This window comes from Haliaeetus albicilla, chromosome 23, assembly GCF_947461875.1.
Source record: "Haliaeetus albicilla chromosome 23, bHalAlb1.1, whole genome shotgun sequence".
Classification (NCBI taxonomy): domain Eukaryota; kingdom Metazoa; phylum Chordata; class Aves; order Accipitriformes; family Accipitridae; genus Haliaeetus; species Haliaeetus albicilla.
The window spans coordinates 2084192-2106939 of NC_091505.1; the positions used below are offsets into that span (position 1 = coordinate 2084192).

General features: G+C 52.2%; 2 protein-coding genes across 4 annotated transcripts; both read left to right on the forward strand.

Moving 5' to 3' along the window:
* The first annotated feature begins 4727 nt into the window (after positions 1-4727).
* Positions 4728-9766, forward strand: ASB12 (ankyrin repeat and SOCS box containing 12). Of its 2 annotated transcripts, none has more exons than XM_069810872.1 (3): positions 4728-4968; positions 6862-7708; positions 8714-9766. In XM_069810872.1, exons 2-3 carry the CDS (start codon positions 6919-6921, stop codon positions 8845-8847), a joined length of 924 nt encoding a protein of 307 aa, XP_069666973.1. In that variant the 5' UTR covers positions 4728-4968; positions 6862-6918; the 3' UTR covers positions 8848-9766. The 2 variants fall into 2 exon arrangements, with proteins under 2 accessions (XP_069666973.1, XP_009913223.2); XM_009914921.2 differs by having other exon boundaries at positions 4730-4921; positions 8714-9763.
* Positions 9767-12141: 2375 nt separating this feature from the next.
* AMER1 (APC membrane recruitment protein 1) lies at positions 12142-22508 on the forward strand. 2 transcript variants are annotated; one of them, XM_069810873.1, is made up of 2 exons: positions 12142-12282; positions 14141-22508. In XM_069810873.1, the coding sequence occupies exon 2, from the start codon at positions 14235-14237 to the stop codon at positions 17562-17564; it is 3330 nt and encodes a 1109-aa protein (XP_069666974.1). In that variant the 5' UTR covers positions 12142-12282; positions 14141-14234; the 3' UTR covers positions 17565-22508. The 2 variants fall into 2 exon arrangements, with proteins under 2 accessions (XP_069666974.1, XP_069666975.1); XM_069810874.1 differs by having other exon boundaries at positions 12145-12286; positions 14146-22508.
* The last annotated feature ends 240 nt before the right edge of the window (positions 22509-22748 follow it).

A 22748-nucleotide genomic window follows, 5' to 3' on the forward strand; every position in this document is an offset into this window, starting at 1 on the left:
TTTCAAAGTCTTTTTTCCTTCTTGCTAATTTTAAGTGTTCTTAATGTTGCCAGTGAAATCCTTCATTTACCTCAATTAGATTTGCCTTGCATTTAATTGGATTATTAGCATTAACACTGACTCAAATTGATAAAGCTGTAATTTACACATTTGGGGAAAACTTACTGTCTGTTTGACAGCATCTTTGCTGAGGATGATTTAAAACTTCCCTGTTGAAGCTAACTTTAGCTTTGAGGGGGCAGGTTCCATTTAGAGTCATCGTAGGAGTATTGCTAAAGACTTATGTTTTTAACAGCTCTCAGGAAATACCTTATGCTGAATAAAAATACTGATCATTAAACTTGATTGGCGGTATGTACTGAAAGATCACTGTTTTAAGGTCAAGTCTGCTGTTCTAAGTTCAGATAGAAAAAGCAGTTGAGTTAGCCTGCTTTCTTGTTGAGGTTCAGGTTCATATGTGCCAAGGATACCTTGAAATATTGATTTGTTTTCATTCTGCATCAGTGTGTTTGTTGCAGTAGAGCAATAATACTTGATTTTTTTGGTAGCAATGTAACTTTGTACTCAAGTTTTATTTGGTTCAGTTACCATCACTTAAAGATGGCAGTGATGATTTGGTAGAGGTATATTGGTGTTAAGGCTTCGTGCATATATGTAAAATGGACAAACTCTGCTGGTATTGAAATTTTTGGGTTGATGACTTAAAAACAAAACAACCAAAAACAACCAAACAAAAAAAACAAACAAAACCACAAAAAAACCCAGCCAACCCAGACCAGCAGCACAAAAAGCATCTTTTAATCTGTTTACACAGGCAAGGACATGAGATACTCCCACTGTTCTCAGTATGGTGCAGGAATAGGATTGAACCTTCACCGTAGCCATTTGCTGCTGAGGTGTCTTAATTGTAATTTCTGCCACATGTGATCAGCTTCTAAATCCAAGTGTTCTCCTGTAACTTGTATTTTCTTTCATTTGAGGGGAGTGGAGGGGACTGGGGCAGATACAAAACCCAGTAGCCTTAAGAGTAATAACCTTTCTGTAAGTCAGACCAGAGCCCTGTTTCCCATGACTCTGTTGCAGTGGTTTTGGGAAAAGTGAACACTACTTACTGAATCTTGATTCACAGCCCCCCAACCCTCCCCCGCCTCAACAAAGAACAGTTCTCAGAGCGTGCTCAGCTGTGGGAGAGAAGCAAGGAATCCAGTGTGAGTGGGAATCAATAAAAATATATACATAAGCCCCCTTGCAAAAAAACCCAACCAAACAAGTATGGATCTGCAGAATTAGCAGGCGCTGCTTTTGGCCGATAGCTTTGCAGGCTGGCACACCGGGAGCCAGGCAGATATATGGACCAAAGGCTGTGGCTGACTGGACTCTTCAAAACTGGAGTATTCTGTAAGTGTTCCAGTTTTTGTGCAGTATCTAAGGGCAGTCCCCTCCCTGGTGAGGCACTCAAAGGGACTTAAGCTTAACACAGAGACTTTTACAGCTCTTGCCTGACAAGAGAAACCAGAGAGAGGATAAAGATACGGGGACTCCATTTGCCATTTTAAGGAAATCTTGTCCAATTCTTGTGTTTTATCCTATTCATATATCCCTTCATACAGCATTTTAGATCTTGATAATTTCCTTTTCCTGTTTTTTTCTTTGGGTTTTGGGGGTTTGGGGTTTTTTGGATGATCAGTAACATTTTGAAAGCAATGATTTTTTTTGTGCAGTGATCCAGTGTGTGTGTGGCTTGAGAAAGTGTTTGGGGTAAATCTGGCAATTCATACGGATCAGAAATTCTGTTTCTGAAGGGTGGTTGTTGCAGTCTTACCTGCTGTTGGAGAATCCTTTAAGAGCAGATAGTTCTCCCATGCCTGCTCTTACTGCCTGATATTTTGAATAATCAAAAAAAACTTATTGAATATCTGGCTTGTGATCTCAGGGCAAAGATGCTTTTGGGGGTGGCATGAATCAGAGCTTAGGAATGAAAACGAGCACATTTTAGCATTGTCAAATAAAAGCAGAGAAGACCCCCTAGGTTCTCCCAGGAACAACTTCTAAGTGTTGCCAGTCCTGGAGCACACCTAGAAGAGTGTACTGGGACAAACAGGCAGATTTATGTGAACGATCAGTGTCATGCTGGTAACTCACGTAATGAAGAGCGGGCACGTGCTCAGTTTGGTTTCTGTATTTCAGGTCCTTAATGATCATCTTCTCACATCAGTTCACAGCTGCTGGCTCCAGCACATCCTCGGATCTAAAAGGAAAGCAGCTCCTGGAAGGCGGTGGAAGCAGGGAGCCGTCTTGCAACACCGCCGAACTTCTGAGGCTCCGATGCTGCTGAAATCCCTCAAGGAATTAGAGCTCCTGGAGGAAAAGAAAGAGTTGCTGAATTCCTCCTTCAGTTCTAACTACATATTTTGTGTGTTAATGCACCCATTAAATTGTGAAGTGCCTAAGAAAGGGCCCTGGGAGCTGTTGTGTGGGTGCATACAGTTTAAGCAAGGGATGGTCCACAGGTATTTGTGCCTTCTCGTGGTTAATACTTGAATCACATTGCTGCTGGAGCCACCTCCAAGCTGGGTGGTGAGAAGGTGGCCAGCAGAATAGGCAGGTCTAAGCACTGGAAGACTGCAAGCAGATGTTTTGATCAGCACGGAGGGAAATTCCCAAGTTCAAAGGCTTTGCTGTGGTTCGGCAGTGACTTAGAGTTCAAAGGCAGGAGTCAGAAGTAGCCCCATGCAATAACTGCATTTCTGACCTTGAAGACTGTTAGTAAATCCTTAATCCCTGATAAATGATTTAGTTGGTGCTGTTTAGTGCTAAACTTTTAAATCAGAATGCTTAGCAGTGTTAAATCAGAAAGCTTATTACCTCTTTTCAGCTGTGTTAATAACTATAATCTTTTTAATGGAAGCAACTTCATTGGACAGGACTTGCCTTCCCAAAAAAACTTCTTGACTGACATTAAATATACTTCTGCCCTTTAATTATTCCCCAATTAATGGAGGGCTGATAAAGGAGTTGCTTTGCCTGCAGCATGTGTCAGATCAGCCAGCGGTTCCGGGCAGCCCGGTTGCACTTGGAGCTCAGGCAGAAGGTGAAGGCTTCTCCCAACTCCTCAGCCTTCCCCCGTGTTTGAAGCATTGGGAAGCTTATCCAAAATGGGTCAGACTTATCAGTCGCCTCTCCTTGGGCTCCTGTTTGGGGTTTATCTGAATCTGCTGATTTAAATATTCGTGCAGGATGATATTTAACATGTCTCTTTGGCTGTTAAGGGAGCACAATGAGTATTTCAGTTTGTGTTCTTCCAGTTGAGGGTGGATTTATCAGTGAGTACTTTGTACTTTTTGCTTCATTAGTATTCGGTTTAATCTTACCAAAGAGCTGGTCTTGTTTCTCAGATTTCTTGGTTAACAACTAAACAGCAGCAGCAACAACAAAAGAATATGCAGTTTATCATTAAATTTTCCATTCAAGGATTTTCCTTTCATCTCTAAGTTCCCTTACAGTTTCCTACATTTCTTATTTTCTAATGTGTATTCATTTCGTTGTCTGTATCCCCTTTTTTCCCTTTATAATACACTGTCTTTTTAATTGCTGCTTTTATTTCTGCATTTTGTTGAAGGGGTTTCCAGTCAGGCTTGGCTTTTCTGACTGCAGTATCCCTGTTGTGGTTGCAGCTTCTTGGTGCTTAATAAACCCTAACTCCCCACTTTTGTTCCCATGTTTATCCACGTTTGTCCTACTTGATAATTCCATTCATAGTGCTGACTTTGGGAGACTGACCTTTTTGACGTCACAATCTATTTTTGAGTGAATTTGGAGAGAGTGAAACTATGAGGAAGCCAGAAGTCTAAAACCTATCAATACTGAATGCTTGCCTGCTCTCCGTGCTTTTCACAGTGTGACTACAAACTGTGAGTGCTGTGGTGACGGCAGGGACATCATAAATGTTTTGCAGAGCCCCCTGATTTTACTTCTTGCAGCTGTGGAGATTTTTCTGCTGGATAATTCGGTTGCCCTCTCGTTATCTAGTACAGCCGATAACGTTGCCTCAAACTGCCAGACCATTCTTGCTCCACCGCTGAAAAGTTTGGAAAAGCTTTAAAGGGAACTGGATAAAATACGATTACACTTACCAGCTGACAGCTTTTGATAAGACAGCCCAAACACTGCTTCCCACTTGTTTTGTTTTCCCCTGTAAAGTTTTCTGCCTTGCTATGTGCTGCTTAATTTTATGAAACCGAAGAAGTGGTTTGTTCTGGCAGGTGTAGCTGGGAGGGAAGCCTAAGGAGCAGCTCCAGTGAGAAATCTGGACCGTCTTCAGTGCCTTTTGTCCTTCTTGTGTTTATTAAACAGCTCTGGATGTTGCGAATGGTCATTTGTATTGCTCTGAAAGTGGAAAAGGCGGTCGGGAGAAGGGTTAAGAGGGAATCCGTTTGGGTGATTGGCAGCAACCAAAGTAACGTAGAGGCCAGCGCTGCCACAGGGAACGTGCTGCCCTGGCAGGGGACTCAAACCACCTGATGCCCTGCGATTTCTGCAAGGAAATGGTGAAACAAATGCTTTGTGTCTGCTTGGATGGGTCAAGCTGGCTCCAGCACCTGTCCCAGCCTCCCCCCACCTCGCTGCCCCTCTCTATATTTACCCAGGGGGAACTTTCCAAGAATGGAAGTGGTAAGATAAAACCCTTGAGGGGCTAAAATTAGCCCCAGCGCCCTGGCCCTTCTCCCCCTGGTGGCATTTCAGCTGTGAGCTTGACAGCCTGTGTCGTTCCGGTCACACAGAGCGGACGTCCATCCCCGATGCAGCAAGATCCTCTTTCTCTCCTGTTTGTTTTTTTGTTTGTTTAAACCAAGGGAGAACTCGCCATGGGACCGTCACTGCCTTACATGCCCTGGCCATGAGCATCACCTGCCTCCCAAAGGTAAGGCAGCAGCATAATGATGCCTGGGCAGTATCTGGCAATTGAAGGTAACTTGGGAACCAGTTGTAAAAGCGTGAATGTATTCTCTGTCCCCTTGAGCTCTAGTCATAACCTCTTTTTGGGGGGAGGTCTGCAGATGCACGGACAGCTTCCTTCAGTTCAAGAGGTGACAACTCTGGTTTGGGCTTTTCTGGTTGAGGAACGTCTGTGAACTCCCCATGCGAGTGCTTACACCGTCAAAGTAACGTCCCTTTGGAGATGCTTATTTGTGTGTTCAGGGAATGCTACAGCTAGGGTTTTTTTTTTTACTTTTTCCAGACCATTTCCCTTGGGAATATAACTGGGCCCTTTTTGAATCAAATCTGCAATAAATCCCCTGCTCTGTGAGCCACATGGGTGGGTTTCCAAAGCTCCAGAGCTCGTTATCAGCGTGTCTAATGAATAACAGTAATGTTATAATTCCACATATTTCTATATAAATTGCCTGGGTTAGTGTAACAGGTGGGAGCGCAGCAAAGCTTTGCTGTCACTCGCTGCCATCAAACTTGCTCTGCTTAACCAAGATGCGAAGCTGCGCAGGTGACCTTGCACAGGGGATTCCTCTGAGCTTGCACGACTTGCCACCACAGGTGGATGTGGGACGCGCCTCCTGTGACTGCCTCGTTACTGCCATGCTCGTTTGCAGAAAGAGGCTAATTGCTCAGTGCAGCTCCTTGCCTCCTCCAAGGGAGGATCAGAGGAGCCACTTGGGGAGACCAAGCTCTGCCACTGCCACCTCTCCCCGAGGAAATACGAGATGCTGCGGGGCTGCGACATGGCGAGACATTCCTCTGCCTTCCCGGCGGGCGGCATTTCCCAGCTGGTCAGGTGCCGGCTGGGACATCGCATTCCTCTCCCCCGCTGCCGTTCGGCTACGGCGAGGACAGATCCTGCACCAAGTGCCTGGCAAATGTGTTGGGGTTCAGTCCCAGCTCTGGTGTGATCAGCTCAGCATCCCCTCACCTTCCTCCCGCCACTCCGTACCCCCCACTATAAAAATCCCAGACACTTCTTGCAGCCGTGCTCCTCGGGCTCGAGTAGGCAGGAGCGAGGAGCGGGTTTGCTCAATTCAAACGTTGATGTCGTCTTGGGAAGGGCGATGCTGGAGGTCCTTAATCAAACCAGCCACCTTCACATTCACTTCATCTCCTGTTTTGAAATCCAATCCCTTCAAAAAGTGGCAGGATGTAAAAACCTTGCCATGCTGCCAGCTTCTAAATCAAAATTCCTCAGAGTTTTCCGTGCGTTCCGACGTACTTGGAAGTGCAGGTGCCGGTGAGGCTTCCAACAGAAGCCTTGGCCGATAGGTAGCAGAGTTGATTCTCGCTATTTTCCAATGTGCTCTTCACTCAGCAGCTCCCACAGAGAACAGCTGGATGAGGTGATTTCTGAGGATCTTGGGAAAATGGGTGGTTTCATCCACCGGTGGGGTGCAGAGTCCTTGCAAGAGCCTGTGGCCACCCAGGAGCCATCCTGAGCTCAAGGTCTGAGTATCCCATGAGTAGTCTCATACCCTTTACTGCCTCAGGGGCTAGCAGTACAGCATTAAATCATTAAAAAAAAAAAAAAAAGTAAAAGCCTGTAAGCTCCCCATGCAGCATTTGAACTCCAACACCCAATTCAATTATCCCAGTGTGTTCTCGATCACAACATTTTAAGGGGAGGTGGCCCACGTACGTGCTACAGCAACGACCTCTGTCTTTGCCTTAGCCCTTCACCAGTCGATTTCCTCACCTGTGGTGGCAGGGTGATAAGCACGTCAGCAGCATCATAGTCCAATGTGTATTTGTCTTTTTTTTGAGACTCTTCCTTAAGTTGTGTATAAAAATAGTAAAAAGATAGTGTTGGTGGCAGGAGGCTTGTTCTAACCCAGCTGTGCTGCTGGTTTTGTTGTCCCGTAGATCTTTGGCTTTACCTTTTATGATGAAATCGGTACATGGGAGACAGACCAAAAAAAAATGAGCCTAATGGATATCACTAAAATGTTCTCCATGCTCCAGCCCAGAGAAGACGAAGATGACAACGGAGAAAGCGAGGAGCTGAACCGAGCGGTATCTGAGGACAATTACCAAACCCTTGATAACCTCTTGTCCCAAGACAGGTACAAAAGGTTCATCAACCGCCGGAGCGGCTGGGGCGTACCCAGCACCCCGCTGCGCCTGGCCGCCACGTGGGGCCGCGTCAGGAGCATGAAGGTCCTCTTGGCCCACGGAGCGGAGGTGGACAGCCTGGACGTGAAGGCTCAAACCCCACTCTTCATGGCAGTCAGCAACGGCCACCGGGAATGCGTGAAGGTCCTCCTGGACGCAGGGGCCAACCCCGTCGGCAGCATCTACAACAACTGCTCACCGCTGCTCATCGCCGCGAGGGATGGGAACGTGGACATCCTGCGGCAGCTCCTGGATCACGGCGCAGAAACCAACGTTCAAGCGAGATTGCCTGAGTGGGCCGCCAACTCGGTGGCTTGTTCTGGTCCCCTCTACCTCGCCGCCGCGTACGGGCACCTGGAGTGTTTCAAAATGCTGTTGCTTTACGGTGCCGATCCCGACTATAACTGCACCGAGGAGAGGGTGATCGCCCAGATCAAGGAGCCCAAGACTCTGCTGGAAACCTGCCTGAGGCACGGCTGCAGGAGCGAGTTCATCGAGCTGCTTATTGACTTTGGAGCCAACGTGTACTTGCCCAACATCACGGTAGATGAGATGGCACCCCGCAGCGAGGGCCTGGAGCTGCTGCTGCAGGCGAGAGGTAATCTGCATGCGTGGCCCCGGCGCTGGAAATGAGCGCTAATTTTGCTCGTTTGGGTGCAAGTTGCTTCAGATTCCCCTTCCCTTTACCTCTGCTTCCCAAGAGCCTTACCCAGGCTTTCCTATGAGCTTTGACTCCCTTTGCAGTATCGCTTGAATGCATGGGCGTCTCTAGTCTTGAGTATCATCACTATTTTACTCTGAACTCTTATTCCTCCCTCTCCCCCAATGACTGCTGTGTTCAGGCCAAAAAACCCAAGTCTCCAATACCAAACACAGCCAGAGAAGGACATCACAAGGTTATGGAGAATAGGTCTGCCACTGGTGATTAAATCTGATGGTTTGGATACACACACTACTGCAGGAAACTCCTAAAACAAATTGCTGGGATTTGGGGGACTGTCACAGGAGGGCTTCTTTCTAATAAATATCCACCAAACATCCCTGATTTCCACTGCTGGCTGTGGCTGGAGGCAGGCTACCTTGTTTTGGGTCTGGGGGGTGACTCAGTGCAGCCACCACGTACGTTTACGTGGTTATCTTCCCCCTTAGACTCACCGCAGCATCTGCTTTTCATGAATCTTTTTAGATGCTTGCTAAAGAAACCGCTTTCAGCGAGGGCCCTTGCTGTGGTCTGTGCTGCTCCGGAGCACACAGGGACTTCCACAGCCTGTTTTTTTTCCACTTAATATAAATCTGTTGGGTTAAAGGCTGCTTTTTGCCATTCCTCTCCTTTCTGCTGCTCAACTTTGGCTCTCCTGTACTGCTTATGTCCAGAAAAACTGCACTTATTTCCATATGATGGTGGAAGATTTCATTTCTGGATGCCCAGCTCCCGTGAGACGCACGCTGCAAAGCTGAATGCGCGGTGTAACGAGCCCTAGCAAAGATATTTCGTTTTCGTCTATCGATATCCCTTTGCTCAGGATAATGCCCGGGTTGGAGGGGAGCGGGGTTGCATGTCTTGAAGGTGACCATCTCATTTTTCCTCCCTCTCCTTACGCAGCTCATCCCAAGTCCTTGATGTCCCAGTCCAGGCTGGCGATGAGACGTCTCCTGAAGCAGGCTGGCCGCCCGCATGCCCTCGGCGAGCTGGACGTCCCGACGGTCCTGGCGAACTACCTCCGACACCAGCCATGACGCACAGCCTGCCACGAGAGACGCCCAGCACCCCAATTAAAAGCCGCTCTGACATCTGTGCAGTGTGAAACCGCCCTGAATTTGCGGTCGCAAAGTAATTTTTGCTTACGAGGTGCCTCCAAAAAGCAGCGCCCGTGCGAAAAGATGATAAGGGAAGGGGGGGGGGGGAGAAAACAGAGGAGGCGATGGGTGATGGTAGAGCAGGATCTGATTTAGCTGAGTTTGGCTTTCAAGCCTCTTCGCTGAAGGATTTTACACCTTTAATTGATACTGGTTGGAGAAGGAGCTGGGGAAAAGGCATGGAGGGCAGAGGGAAAGGAGCAAAGGCTGCTTTTACCTCCTCCTCTTCTGGGGAAGAGCGGGAAGGAGGGAGGCACGACCGGGCTTCGTGCCTGTGTGTTTCCCCCGCAGCGTGGCCTCAGCTGCCTCTGAACCCCCTTTCCCAGAGAGGTTTCCAAGTGCCTCCTCTGTTCGGGAGCCTAGCGAGGGCAGAAGGGAGGCTGGACCTGGCCGTGCGTGCCCAGCCCATCACTGTGCCCAGGGTGCTCCCGGCCCCAAGGACACGTCGGTGCGAAGCCCAGCACTCCCAGGTGGCTGGGATAAGTATCCAGAAGCCAGAGTTCCCAGACTCCCCGACTCTTGTCTCTCCGCCCCAGTTCTGTCCTTAAATGTCGTTTTATTTGCCTCAAAAGTGGTTCGTGTTATGGCCGAGGGGTCTGTTGTGATTGGGCTGGTTTGGGTTTTTTGGGGATTTTTTTTTTTTTAAATTAAAATGACGCTACTATTCTTATTAAACTATCGTGACCCTTTTGGTGAAATATCCTTTAATCAGAAGAGCCCAGCAGCCCAGCCGGCATCATTTGGAAGGGATGCAGGGAAACACTGCAGCCGGGGAATTTCAGGCTGAGCCTGGAGTGGGGCATCCCGGCAGCGGTGCTGCCCGTTGGTCGCTCCTGCCTTCGGCGCGTCTCTCCATCCCTCCGGCGCATCGTGACCAGCGATGGGGACAACACGCGCCAGCCTTGGACTTTGGGCATCGCCCTTGCCGGTGGTAGCCGGCGGAGCCTTGCTGGCTCTTCCCACAGCCAGGAGCTGATGGATAAACCACGCTGCTCCTCGGCAGCTCGGCACACGCCTGCTGGTGATGCTCTGGACTGCTTTTGGGATGCAGCAGAATATGTCCCCTACGGTTTAGTCCACCCTACCCTACTTGCATCTCAAAGGCAAGTGCTGCTGGGGAGCTTTGAGGATTAGTCTTTGTGGAACACAGGTGCATTTTTGCATTATTTATTGGCTTGCTTCAAATGTTGTGGAATCTATTAATCAGCATCTATTAATTAAGCTGAGGGGCATCTCTTGAGGGGAGCATTAGGGCTTTAAATTAGCCTGGACAAAGCACTGGGAATTACTCTGTGGGGAACGATGGCACTGTGGCTGGGAAACGGGGCCGGTGGATCTAACAGGTCTCGCTCTTCAGCCCACCCGAAGCAGCCCCTTCTCCGGGGGGAGGTGGATTAAGGCACGAGGAATCGGGGCAGCAGGAGGGTGGATGCCCTCAACGTCCACGGCAGCAATTCCGTAGCTGTCTTCTGCTGGGGAGTGCTGGTAGAGCTGTGTTGGGGCACTACATCAGTGCTGGAAACCTGATGATTTCTATCTGAAATGCTCCGTCATGCTGGGAAGCTTAATTTTCTGGGGGCTTTATAAAGAAATGACAAACGCAGACTGTATCTAGTCCACCAGAGAAGCACAAGGTCTTCCTCCAAAGCACCTGAGGTTGGCCCGTGCCCAAAATCATCCCTCCAACCTGGAGCCCCCCCCGGCTCGGGGTGGCAATGGGGCTGGGAGCACCCTGCCTGGGAAGGGATGAAAAAAAATCTCACTTTCGGAGGAAGGACCCTAAACGAGTCCTCCATTGTTTCCCCTGATTTAAGGCGTTTCCTTGAATTTCTGGCTCGCATCGGGGGGATGCTTTACCTACGCGCGGTCACTGGAGGCTGTGCCTGGTGTGAGCCACCAGGAGTGATGCTCGGCTCCGCGGCTGCACGTTTCGTTAAGCCCCCGAATGTCACCGCCTCGGCTCGCCCGTCGGAGCACGGACCTGAGATGTGAGCAGGGAGCCGCCGGCCAGCCCAGCTCTCACCCTGGCATGCATGTTTCTAATCCCACGCGGCAGATCCTTAAAAACCCAACGTGCTGTGACATATTGGCTTCCACTTGTCCTCAGGTGCTACCAAAAAGCGCGGCAAGGGCAGGACGTGCGGGGGCCCCGCGTTAACGCCTGGCCCCGAAGCGCAGGCTGGATGTCCCTCTTGAAGTTCACCAAGCAGAAGTGCTGGGTCCAGTTCTGGGCTTCGACCCGCAGAAGAGAGACACGGACATACTGGAGAGGGTCCGTGAAGATGAGGAAGGGTCTGGAGCATCTCTCCGGGAGGAAGGGCCGAGGGAGCTGGGATGGTGCAGTGGGCAAGGCTCAGGGAGATCTCATCAGTGTCTATAAGTACGTGGTGGGGGGATAAGATGGAGCCAAGCCCTTCCCAGTGGTGCCCAGCCCCAGGACTGGAGGCAATGGGCGCGGGCTCAACCCCAGGCGTCTCCCTCTGGACATGGGGAACTGCTGTTGGACTGTGAGGGTGACCGAGCACAGGTGCTCCGGGGGGGGTGGTGGGGTCTCTGTCCTCGGAGATGCTCCGAAGTTCCTCGGACGCGGTGCTGGGCGACCGGCTCGAGGTGGGGCTGGTCGGGCAGGGCTCGGACCCGGTCATCTCCAGCTGTCCCTTCCCACCCCAACCGGTCTGTGGTCCGGCCACGTGGTGGGACGGCACTGGTGCCGCTACCAGTACTGGGGTTTGTCTCCCAGTCCCGTGCTGGTCAGCCAAAAGGAGGGGGTGGGGGAGGCTCCCCCTGCAGTGACACTTTGACGTCACCGGTGTGGATTTCCAGAAGCCCAGGGCCCCGCGTGGGGACCCGTGGATGCTCAGCCGGGTGGGGTGGGTGGGTGACCCACGGTGCCCGTGACACCCGCGTGGCAGCGGCAGCGTCACGGCGCCGCACTATCGCGGTGCGCTCGCCCTGTCACGGGTGTGGGGGGGGGCGCGCACACGTCACGGCAGCGTCACCCCCCTCCGTCACAGACACCCGCGTCACGCCCCACCCGCGGCTGCGCTGCGTCACGCCCCCGCCCCTCCCACCCCGCGGAGGCCACGCCCCCTCCCGCCACCCAGGCCCCGCCGCGGCCACGCCCCCTCCCCACGCCCCTCCCCGTTCCGTCACGCGGGCCCCGCCCCTCCTCGCCGCGCCGGGCGGACCCGCTGACCCGGCGGCCACTCGCCGGCGGCGGCCTGGGCTGGCCCGGGCCGGGCCGCACCGCGCACGCCGACGGACGCACGGCCGCGGACGCGCGGCCGCGGGGGCTGCCGCCGCCCCGCGCAGCCGGTGAGTACCGGCGGGGCGGAGGGGGCCGGTGCGCGCCTTCCCTGCGGCCGGCGAGCGGGCCCCGGCCCCGGCGCAGCCGCCGCCTTTGCTTGGCGGTCGAGGCGCCTTCGGTGCGGCGTTCCCCGGGCTTCGGCTGAGGGCTGGGGCCTTCCTCCTCCCTCCTCCTCCTCCTCGTCCTCCGTCCCCCGCGGCGAGGCCGAGGCGGCCGGGCGGGCGTTCTTCGTGGGGGGAGCCGGTCTGAGGGGAGAGCTCTGCCCTCCGCTGCCTTCGCCCACCCCGCGGGGACAGCGGCGGCTTCCAGGGGGCCGGGCCGGGCCGGGGGGGTCTCCCGGGAGGGCCGGCAGCTCCCCTCTGTCTCCTCCGGGCCGGCCCCACCGGCGCCCGGTTCGAGGGCCGGCGGGAGGATCCGTCCCCTTCCCGGAGGAGCCCTCGACCCCCCCGTGGGGGCCGAGCACGGAGGGAGCCCGGCCCGGCCGGTCTCCGCTTTTCCCTAAAACCCCGCTTTTCCTATTTTACCGACAGCGGCGTTTGCCCTCGGTGGCTTTATTTTTCCAGCCGCGGCGGTGTCCGTCGGGGCCAGTGCTGACGTGGAGCCAGAGCGAAATGATTTTCAAATTGAATTTTTGAAATCCCGTTTGCGTTTCATCTCGCACACACGCACACCCCCCTCTGCTTTTTGAGCCGTCTGTGCGGACAGATGCACGCGTCTGATTTTCTTCCAGGCCTATCTCTGCAGAGAGGCTCCGGAGAATGCCCAGCGGTGCTCCGGAGAGGCTTCGGAGACATCCAGGACTCTGGAAGGGCTCTTGGGCAGACCTGGAAAAGCCCTGTCTGTTGGTGGGAAGGAGGGTTTGCCTGCCAGCTACGCCCCAGCCGCTGATCCGAGCGGGGCAGGTGAACGCCAAGGGTTATCAAAACAAGACTGCCGATGTTCCCCAGTCTTGGGGGGGGGGAATAATCTTAAACTGCAGGTTTGCTGTCAGGTTGCAGAAGCTACAGGCCATCATTTGGGTGTGTTTTTAATTCAGGATCTGTGGCTAAACACTACAGAAAGCTTCACCAGCCTCACACCAGTAAGAGCTAAGCGTGGGGCATTACAGCCTAGCAACACGTTACAATTTTTATCGCGTTTACTTTCTCCAACCTCACCTTCGCAAAAGAAACATTATTATTTTAGTTCTCCTGTTACTGACATTGATCCGGGATCAAATATAAAACCTACCTCCCTGCTTCTAAGATAATCTGATCAGGGTGGTTTATAGCGGATGTTTTTAATGCAATTCTTTCTCGCTGGACAGATGATTTTAAAAACAACTGAAATCTCCTTAAAAAAAAAAAGGTACAGTAAGCAGCTTTCTTCCTGAATACGTGCTTAGTACAAGGGCTGTGTCCTGGTTTGGCTCTCCGTCAAAATGCTCCCTGTAGCTTAGCGCTAGGTCTGGGCAAGCTGGAAGTGGGGTTTGGCAAGTGTCAGTCCCTCTCCCCGCCGGGGCAGCCTGTGTTTCCCCACTCAAAGGCGGCTGGTAACCAAACCTGATTGCCCAGGTGGCAAAAAGGCCGGGAAGCCGAAGGGGTTGGTGCAGGATGGCTCAGGGGTCAGACCTGCCTGTCCCTGTGCAGCGGGGATGCTCCTCAGTGGAGACACGTGGTTTTCCTGTGCTTGCAAACTGGTAAATGTAAGCATCACGACGTTTTCGTGCTTGGCCTTAAGGAGTGGAGGGAGTCGAGCGGCTCTCGGAGGCTTTTGCAGCTCCAGTTCCAGCTGGCGACGAAGCTCTTCGCCTCATGACACCATGCCTCTGGCTTTGCAGCATCCGCTGCCATCTCCTCACCTCTCTCCTCTTTCTTTTTGCTTTAGATCAGCTGTCATGCTTCGATCTCTGCACCCAGAAGAGGACTCCGCTACCAAAGTCATTGTTTCCAGCTAGATGCACCCGAACTGACCAGCTGCCATGGAAACGGGCTGCACGGAGGAGCCTGCCCGGACCAGGTCGCCATCGGTGATCTGCGGGCAGCAGGAGGGAGGCGACCAGCGGCAGGAGGAGAACGGGGACCGGCTGCCCGAGCGGGGCAATGCCTCCGTCGCGGCTGCGGAGCCGCAGCAGCCTCAGCCGCCCCCCGGCAAGCTGAAGAAAACGGCTTTCAAACTGTTCGGAGGGAAGAGGAGCATCTGTACGCTGCCCAGTTTCTTCGGGGGCAGAAGCAAAGGCCAGGGGAAAGTAGCCTCTAAAAAGGGCCTCAGTAAATGTAAGACCCACGATGGGCTCAGCGGTGCTGCATATGACAAGGGCGACGGGGCGCAGCTGGAAAGCCCTTCGGAGGGGAGCAGGGACTCACATCCTTGCCCTTTGCCGAGCTCCCAAAGCGCTCACTTGGCCATAGACACCAGCGCCAAGTTTGATTTTGGCCAGCAGGACAGCTCTCCACCCGGGAGCATTGAGGGCTGTGAGAAAAAGCCCAACGGAGAGAAGTCCTCCTTTCCCAGACCCAAAAAAGGCCTGAAAGGGTTTTTTAACAGCATCCGGCGTCACCGCAAGAGCAAGGTTGCTGAGTGTGAGAAAGCAGAGCTCCCCGAGTGGACCGGGGATTCGGAGGAGGCCAGCAAAGCTCCTGGTGTGGCAGCGGAGAGCCGAGGGGCCGCGGAGGGAAGAGGACTGGGACCTGTCCCTCTTGCCGCAGCCTGCCCGGGGAGCTCGGAGGATGACCGCTCGGTAGGCACAGCTGCCAACTGTGGTGAGGCTGCCGAGCCCGGCTGTCTCGTGGCTGAGGAAGGCAACTCTGAGGGCGACGCAGTGGCGATGCCAGGGAAGAGGGACGTTCTGGATACGAAATCAGAGGCTGATGCTGTTGTCTGCACGGAGTTTGACCATGGCAATCTGCTGCTGGCCTTTCATCCGGACTTCATGGACAACGACCCTCCCTGCCTACACTCTGGGGACCTGTTAAGCCTCATCTTAGGAGACGTCACATCCCTGAAGAGTTTCGATTCCTTGACGGGGTGCGGAGATGACATTGCTGAGCCCGACATCGCTGAGAGCACTATCTCTGTGGAGCGCAGCAGAGATGCTGCTAAACGAAGCTCCTGCCTGGTCACCTACCAGGGCGGTGGGGAGGAGATGGCCATACCCGAGGAGGCAGAGGAGTACCTCCACCAGATATGGAACGGCAACATGGCAGGGGACAGGAGCTATGGAGCCCAGGTGTCGAGCAGCAGTTTAGAGACACATGCGTCGCATGAGGTGGAAGCCCACCCCTACATGGGGGACGCGATGGACGGCGTTGACCTCCTGACACCGCAGAGTGACCAGCAAGAGTCTGCCCCTAATAGCGACGAGGGTTATTATGACTCCACCACGCCAGGGCCAGAGGACGAAGCCGGAGATGGGCTCAGTGAGATCAAGAAGGACCGGCTTCCCAGGGACAGTTACAGCGGTGATGCACTTTATGAGTTTGACGCGCTGATGAGTCCCTCTCACGGGGAGGAATCCCTGTTTGAGAGCAAAGTCTCACGCCCAGGGATCTTCAGCTACTTCTTGGACTTCTGCCTCCCTGCTGAGAAGAGCCTGATCCAGATGATGGATCAGAAAAGAGGGCTGATGGAAACGGAAGAAGAGCGGCTAGCAGCCATTCAGAAAGAGCTGCTGTACTGGGAGCTGCAGAGGGAACCGGTCTTGAAACGACTTGATGTTCCCAGCAAGGAGAAGTGTCCCCGGGAAAAGCAGTGTGTTGAATGTAAAACCAGAGCAGCCAACTCAGTCGGCAAGAATCAGAGTGGCCTTGGTAGCGAGCAGGTGGCCTCGCACGCCCCAAACAGGGGTGTGAATAGTGGGCTTTCAGTGGCTAGAGCTGAAAATCCAGAGTGGAAAGATTTTCCGGGAACTCTGTGTCCAGAAAACTGTTACAACAGCCAAAAAGCCCAAGGAAGTTGCCTTATTCAGCTCACGAAGAACAACCCGGGGTTCGATTCGGACCCGGATCGTGGGTTGTTTGGGGGCTCCATCCACGGCGGCGTAGCCCCAGCCAAAGCAGGGATGTTCCCCGGCTACAGACTCCCAGAGCACGAGCGTGGCGGCGGAGCGGAGACCACCGCCGGCAAGCCCCAGGTGGGCAGCGAACGTGAGCCCGAGCATGCTGTGAGCTTCTCGCAAGCGCTGGTGGAGTTCGCCAGCAGCGGGACCCTCTTCTCCAGCCTCTCCGAAAGCCTGGGGAGCTCTGCCTCCGGCTCTTCCTTCACCCAGAACCTCCCTGCCCTCCCCACCATGGTCACCTTCGACGTGGTCGACGTGGAGCAGGAAGGAGAAGGGGAGTGCGAGCGGCATCCCGAGATGAACGCCGGCGAGGACATTGCCGAGGCCTTTGACGACGGCTACGGACGGAAAGAGTCGTTGGCAGAATGTGACGAGAGAATGTCCCCGGGGTACCCCCCGGGCTCCTTCCAGAGCTGCAACTGGGGTGTTGCCAGCCTGCCCCGCCACCTGCGCCTCCACGGGCTGAGCCCCTCCATGCCCGCGCCACTCTCCGTCGACCGGAGGAGCCGGTCGCTTGACACGGAGAGCCTGGAGTTCGAGCTTGCCGACTCGCAGGTTGCCAAGAGCGGCCCTCAGCCCTGCCGGCTCTGGTCGAAGTGGGAGGGTGGCAAAAAGGACTCGGGCGGAGCGAGGAGGAGCAGGAGCAAGGAGGAGGGCGAGCTGTTGGCTCCTGACGGCGGGTTGAGCTGGCCGGGCTTGCAGCACCTCCGGCACAACACCGACACGGCTGCCGGGGGGATGAAGCACTGGGGTTTCGCTCCGGCCGCCGCAACGGAGAGTGCCTGGGAGCCGTCGGAGCAGCCGGGCACCGTGCCCCCTTTCCTGTCTCTTTCCCGGAGCGTCGCCGGAGAGGCTCCAGACCGGCGGCCCCAAGAGCCGGACCTGAACAGGCACCCGCTCAGGCCCTCCAATTTACCTCTGCAGACCGACGTGAGGCGGTCCCGGGAGGCGTCCGGTTCCTACAGGTCCCACGGAGAAGCCACCGCCAAAAAGCTGGCCCGGTTGTTACCCTTGGGAGAAACGGAGCCCGAGCTGCCCCCGAGCAGCTTTAGTTTCGCTTGCTCCCCGGAGAAACGTGCCAAGTGCAAGCCCGTCGGCATCGCCCAGGGCATGCCTCAGCATCCCGACGGCAGCACCGACACCGTAAAAAGCCCGGAGCGCTGCGGAGAGCCCCTGAAAGGCAGAGCCACCCCCGGCCACGCGCTGCCTGCCGGCTGCCGGAGCACTGCAGTGAACGTCACCGAAGCCGAATAGCTGCTCCGGGGAGGGAGTGGAAAGGGTTGCGAAGGGCAGGGAGGGAGAAAACGAACGTTAACGAGCAATTTGTGAGTGACTTGAATTTAGACCTGGGCTGATAAGGATGAGCTCCTCTCCCGCAGCCGTGGTACGTGGTCTTGCCGCTGCGGATGCTCCGGCCAGGGCTCAGAGCTGCCTCTGGGATTCGTACGTTAACGCTGAGGCACTTTCTTGTTTTCCAGCACCAGACACCACGCTCTTGAATGCCAAGTGCAGTGGCAGCCCCCGGCACACACTCATGTTGCTGCTAGAATAAAAGCTGGGAACGGACCCGTTGCTAGTGTGGCAGGTTTGGGGTTTTTTTTCTGCAGGACTGGAGCTGGGGGAGCAAGCCTTGCGGAAACTTGAGAGTAACCAGGTTTTTTCTTCCTCTTCTTGGTGAAATGTTTTGGTTCAGACTCACTTTGAATGTCTTCCATCTCGGTCTCGATTTGGGGAGGCTGGGAGGAAGGACACTGGTTATTTCCAGGGCAAGCACGGGAGGTGAGTCAGCTGAAAGGGGAACTTTGCAGTAACATTTTTATTTATTATTTTTTTTTCCCTTGCCTCAAAGGAAAGCAGGAGCTTTTGTGTGCGTGCCGATAACGTTTTCTAGGTCTAGTTTTAATTTGCTCAAAGATAACGTGCTCGGAGAGATGTGCTGTCGATGGTGTCCCTTTAAAGAACAAAGTGTCGGTCCCTTCTTTGTCGTGGTCTGTCTTCACAGTGTGTAATTCCCTGTTGAAATGTTTCCTGTGCTTTGTCCCACGTCCCTCGCCTCTCCCGGGCCATGGGCACATGGACGAGGTCTTTGAAATAAGCTAAATTTGCATCGTGCCTGTAGCTGCGAAGTTGCAGATGCTGTTACTTTCTTCAAAAGGAAGTTTTGTGGGTTTTTTTATTATTATTTTACAGTTGTTTTTTTTGCATAAACTCCTATGAGGAAAGTATTCTGCTAATTAGAATACAGGATGTAAGGCAGCCTAAATTAGGCTTCACGACTTCTTCCTCCTAACTGGAGGGAACAAAAAAGCTGGAGGTTGCTGCAGGTTTTGGATTTCTTTTTCCTGTTTGAAGGAGCGTGGAGGAGGGACACGCGCTAAGGAGACACTTTGTCCGAGGAGGTCGTACAAGCTCCTGGAAACATCTATTTCAGGCTGTGGGTCCTCGAGGCGTCTCCCACATCCTCCGTGATCTCAAACACGCTTGTCTCTGAACCAAACCTCCCTGTCCGTGACTTACAAAGCTTCTTCCTCCTTCTGTCCAAGCTCTATATTATGATTTTAATTCAGTTACCGACGATTTTTGTGTCCCCCCTACCCCGAGTTGCCCCTTTTCTGCTTTTCTTTGCAACAGAGTTTATAGCATTAAAAAAAAAAAAAAAAGAAAGAATCATGAACTGGAAATAGAGTTTTCTCCCATGTCCAGAGCAAAGTGTGGGGCGAGGGGCAGCTCTGCCCAGCCCTAACCCGATTTTCCTGCCAATTCCTGCTTGTGGCAGGTAACCCCCCCGCTGCTCTCTCGACCCACAGCCCCGTACGGACGTGGCTCCGGTTGGAAACGTCAGCAGCTCCCTGCCTCGCTGTATTTTACAGGTACAAGCAGCTGGTTTGGGTTTGGGTTTTTTTTTCCCCAAGCAAAATGAGGTCCCGATACTTCTTTTTGAGAAGAGACTCCTTACTGCCCTGTCCTTGTATATCTGTGAAGGAGCAGGGAGAGGCAACGCCAGGCTTCACTTGCCCACGGTTAGACTTATGTATGTGGTTTTTTTCTTTCCTGAACAGACTGCTGAGGCTAGAGTAGACCCCTCTGTGTATCCATGGGCTTAAACCTTAATTTTTCAGTATTTTCCTACCAGTACTGCTGCAGGGAGTTACCGGAGGAACATGCCGTGCCACACTTGTTTTTTCTCCCATGCCTCCGTGCAACCGGAGAGGATTTTGTGGGACAAACCCAGCTCATGATGCTGCTCCTGCTCCACATCCCCCACCTGAAGAGGAGAACGCGGTCGGCCAGCGAAAGGTCCCATCTGCTTCCGAGTTTGTGAGTGCAGTCTTCCCTTGTTAGCACGGCGCGCGAGCGTCTGCTAACGAATATTGCCTAATTGTAACAGGCTTTTGTCTTGCTTGGAGTAAGGACAGGGTCAGGTCTCGGCACTGCACATCTCACCGCCACTCACAAAGTAAAAAACACAAGCAAATACTTATGGTGACACCGGAGATGTTGTCATGCAGACAGGCGTTCACAGTAATTGCTTGGCCTGAGCAGCAGCCCCTTACTGGGTTTTTTTATTTACTATTTTATTTTAGCGTGTCACCAAAGGCATCTTGCGGGTTAAGGGGGTTTTGCGTAGCGCTTCATTTAGACATGGTGCAGCCTTTGCCAAAGTCTTGGTGAGGTGTGAAAGCGTCTCGGTGCTAAAATGAATGTTCAGTTGCAAATGCATGTCTCTAGGAATAATTCTTTTGGTTGTAGGTACGTAATGGAAGGGCTTAGTGAAAACAGCTTCTAGACTTGAATGTGTGAAAGCAATACAGCCAAGACTTGATAATCTGACTTTATACCAAAGGTTTCTCCTCTTAATCTGATGTGAACTAAATGAAGCAAATATCTCTTGATTTTAAAATGAGTTTTCCAAAAGCATTTCTGGAGCTAATTTGCTGGATTTTTGGTGTATTCTACCCCATTAACACAAAGAAATAAGAATTTTCAGCGCACTAACCCCACCTGTAAATTATCACTTCTGTAGAGAGATTGCATTTCACTGCCTAATGTACTGCTCTTCCTAAAATACCTGTCTGCCCCGGGATAAATAGGAACAGATCTTCTGGTCTTGATCAGGATCAAGCTGTTAGTCAAATACTGCCTTACCCGAGGAACTCAAATTTGAGAGTGGTAATTGAGGCTTTTTGTGAAAAAGGGCTTCCGAACCAGAAATAGGTCATAAAAGTCAGGAATAGCAGATTGTCTTGCCAAGATATTAAAGAAAAACTCCCCTTGAGGAACTCACCGGAATACGTCCCTTCTAGGGAAGGTCTTGCCTCCAAGTGATGAATTCTGGCTGTTAACTTGTGATGAAACCACAGACGTTCAGGTCAGTTTACCAAGTAATTCTGTATTGCATTTTGGGGACTTTGGGTTTTTTTTTTTAATACACATAAGAAAATGGTTAATTTTATCTATTTTTGTATAGTTTTGCATTTTATATTCATGGGGAAATTTTATGGACTGTTCTTTTACTTGTGTGCGTTGTCCTTTAAAGTGGTGTGGTTTACCGCTCTGATGGAGAAAAGGCAATTATTGCTGCTGCTGCCACTGCCCGTGCAATGCAAAGAAACCACCTCGCTCCTCGTATCCTCCCGTAACATGCTGTTCCACTTTATATACAGGGCCAGCTCTGAAACCCAGCAGCCGGTCCATTACCAATACACACGTTCTCTCTTTGCACACACCGCTGAGACATCTTTGTTTTAATACTGCTTTGTCACACTCGTCAACTGTTATTTCTGGTTTTTAGGCTTCATTTTTAATCTGAATTTGTAGACTTTGGTGATTTCTCCCTGAAAGTATTGTTGTCCGTCTTTTAAACTAGAAAACCACAGATTTCAGTTGGGGCTTTCCCTTCTGTATGCTTAAATTATTTTATCCAAAACTGGGGCTTTTCTTAAATCCCCGGGAAGGAGATGCTGTTGGTTGGTGCGTGGCGATGCTCTTGAAACCGGTGACAAATTTCCTCTCCCCTTGGTGCTCCCTGGCCGGGCTGGGAGCTCGGCTTTTGCCCTTGCGCAGGCAGCGTTGCCTGCTCCGTGTCTGAAAATTGCTCTTTAGATAATCCTGGGGTCCCTATGGGACTAGCAGGGCTTTCCGCCTTCTCCTCCTCTCCTGCCGCGCTAGGCTGGAGCCTGGGGAGCTCCAGCCCTGTGCTGCCTGCGTTGCCAACATCAGTAAAGCATCTTCCTGGAATAATACTGCCTTGAATTTTGGGATTAGAAATGCAAGGAGACCTTCTGGTAAGCTAAGACCCAACACTAGTTAATGTGGCTCTTCTTGCTTTTGTTTTTCATTTAGTTGAATGAATATGCTGCTTTGTTTGCTTGACTCTGTAGGAGTTGTGCCCCTGCAGAGTTTGCAACCCTGCGCGGGGTGTAAGGGCTGAAATAACTTCTATGCAGAAGGCCACAGTGATTAATTAAGCAGACAAGAACAATGTCAAGCAGTGACATGCAAAAAGAAAATTAAATGCCGAAAAGCTAAAAGGTTCCAGCCAAAAGCAAATTTTTTCCCCTTCTTCCTCCCCTGCCAATGCCAGCAGAGATGGCAATTGCCACTGAGACATTTGGCTCTGCATAGATTTTTGTGTCTTTTAATTAAATAGCTCTTCACCTAACGGTGCTTTTTTTTTTGATTTTCTTAAATGGGTTTGCCCCGTTCCCGCCACAGGGCCTGGATGGGCAGATCGCTCGGCAAACATTCCTGGGGTGCTTGGACCCGCGCTGCATTTCACATTCCCTCTGCCCCTTAATTTTGCGGCTCACTCCTCTCCAGCTGTGGCTACCTGCTCTTCTCACTGGTATTGAGTCATCCTAGAAGCTACGCTTGGGTGAAGTGATAAATTAAAATCTAGAAAAGCCTCTCGGTTCTAAAGAAAAAAAAAAAGTAGCCCTTATCCCAGGTCGCCCCATGCTTCCCCTCTGCTGTCCCGCTGCGGGCAGGCTGCAGAGCTGGGCTGCAGGCGCCCTGGGAGCGGAGGCAGCTCCTCACAGGTGACTGACTTGTCTGAATTTTTGGGCTTTTTTCTTTTTCTTTCTGGTCTCATCGCTTACTAGTCCTTTAAACTTTTTAATGTATTGATTGTGTTTTAAAATGAATGTTCCTTTCACTGAATTCTGATGAATAAACTTCAGATTTTTAGAGAACATTGGATTTTACTTGTGCTTTGGGTTTTTTTCCTGCTTATTTTACGCTTGATTTGATCTTTTTCTTTTCCCTCACCTCCTATCTCTTGATTATTTGCCAGTGAAGTGGCTTTTTCAATGGGAGAAGGCAACAGAAGAGATGCTTTAGAGAGCACAGCACGCTGCTGGTCTGTAACACTCACTCAGCCAAACTCCGTGCCATTAAATGAACCCTGCAAAATATCCATCATTGACTCCAGCCCTCGGA

Coding starts and splice junctions, on each gene's coding strand:
- ASB12 (XM_009914921.2), top strand. CDS start 4,898: ATGAGCATCACCTGCCTCCCAAAG. Junction 4,922..6,861: donor GCATCACCTGCCTCCCAAAG/GTAAGGCAGCAG, acceptor GTTGTCCCGTAG/ATCTTTGGCTTTACCTTTTA. Junction 7,709..8,713: donor GCTGCTGCTGCAGGCGAGAG/GTAATCTGCATG, acceptor CTCCTTACGCAG/CTCATCCCAAGTCCTTGATG.
- AMER1 (XM_069810873.1), top strand. CDS start 14,235: ATGGAAACGGGCTGCACGGAGGAGCCTGCCCGGACCAGGTCGCCATCG.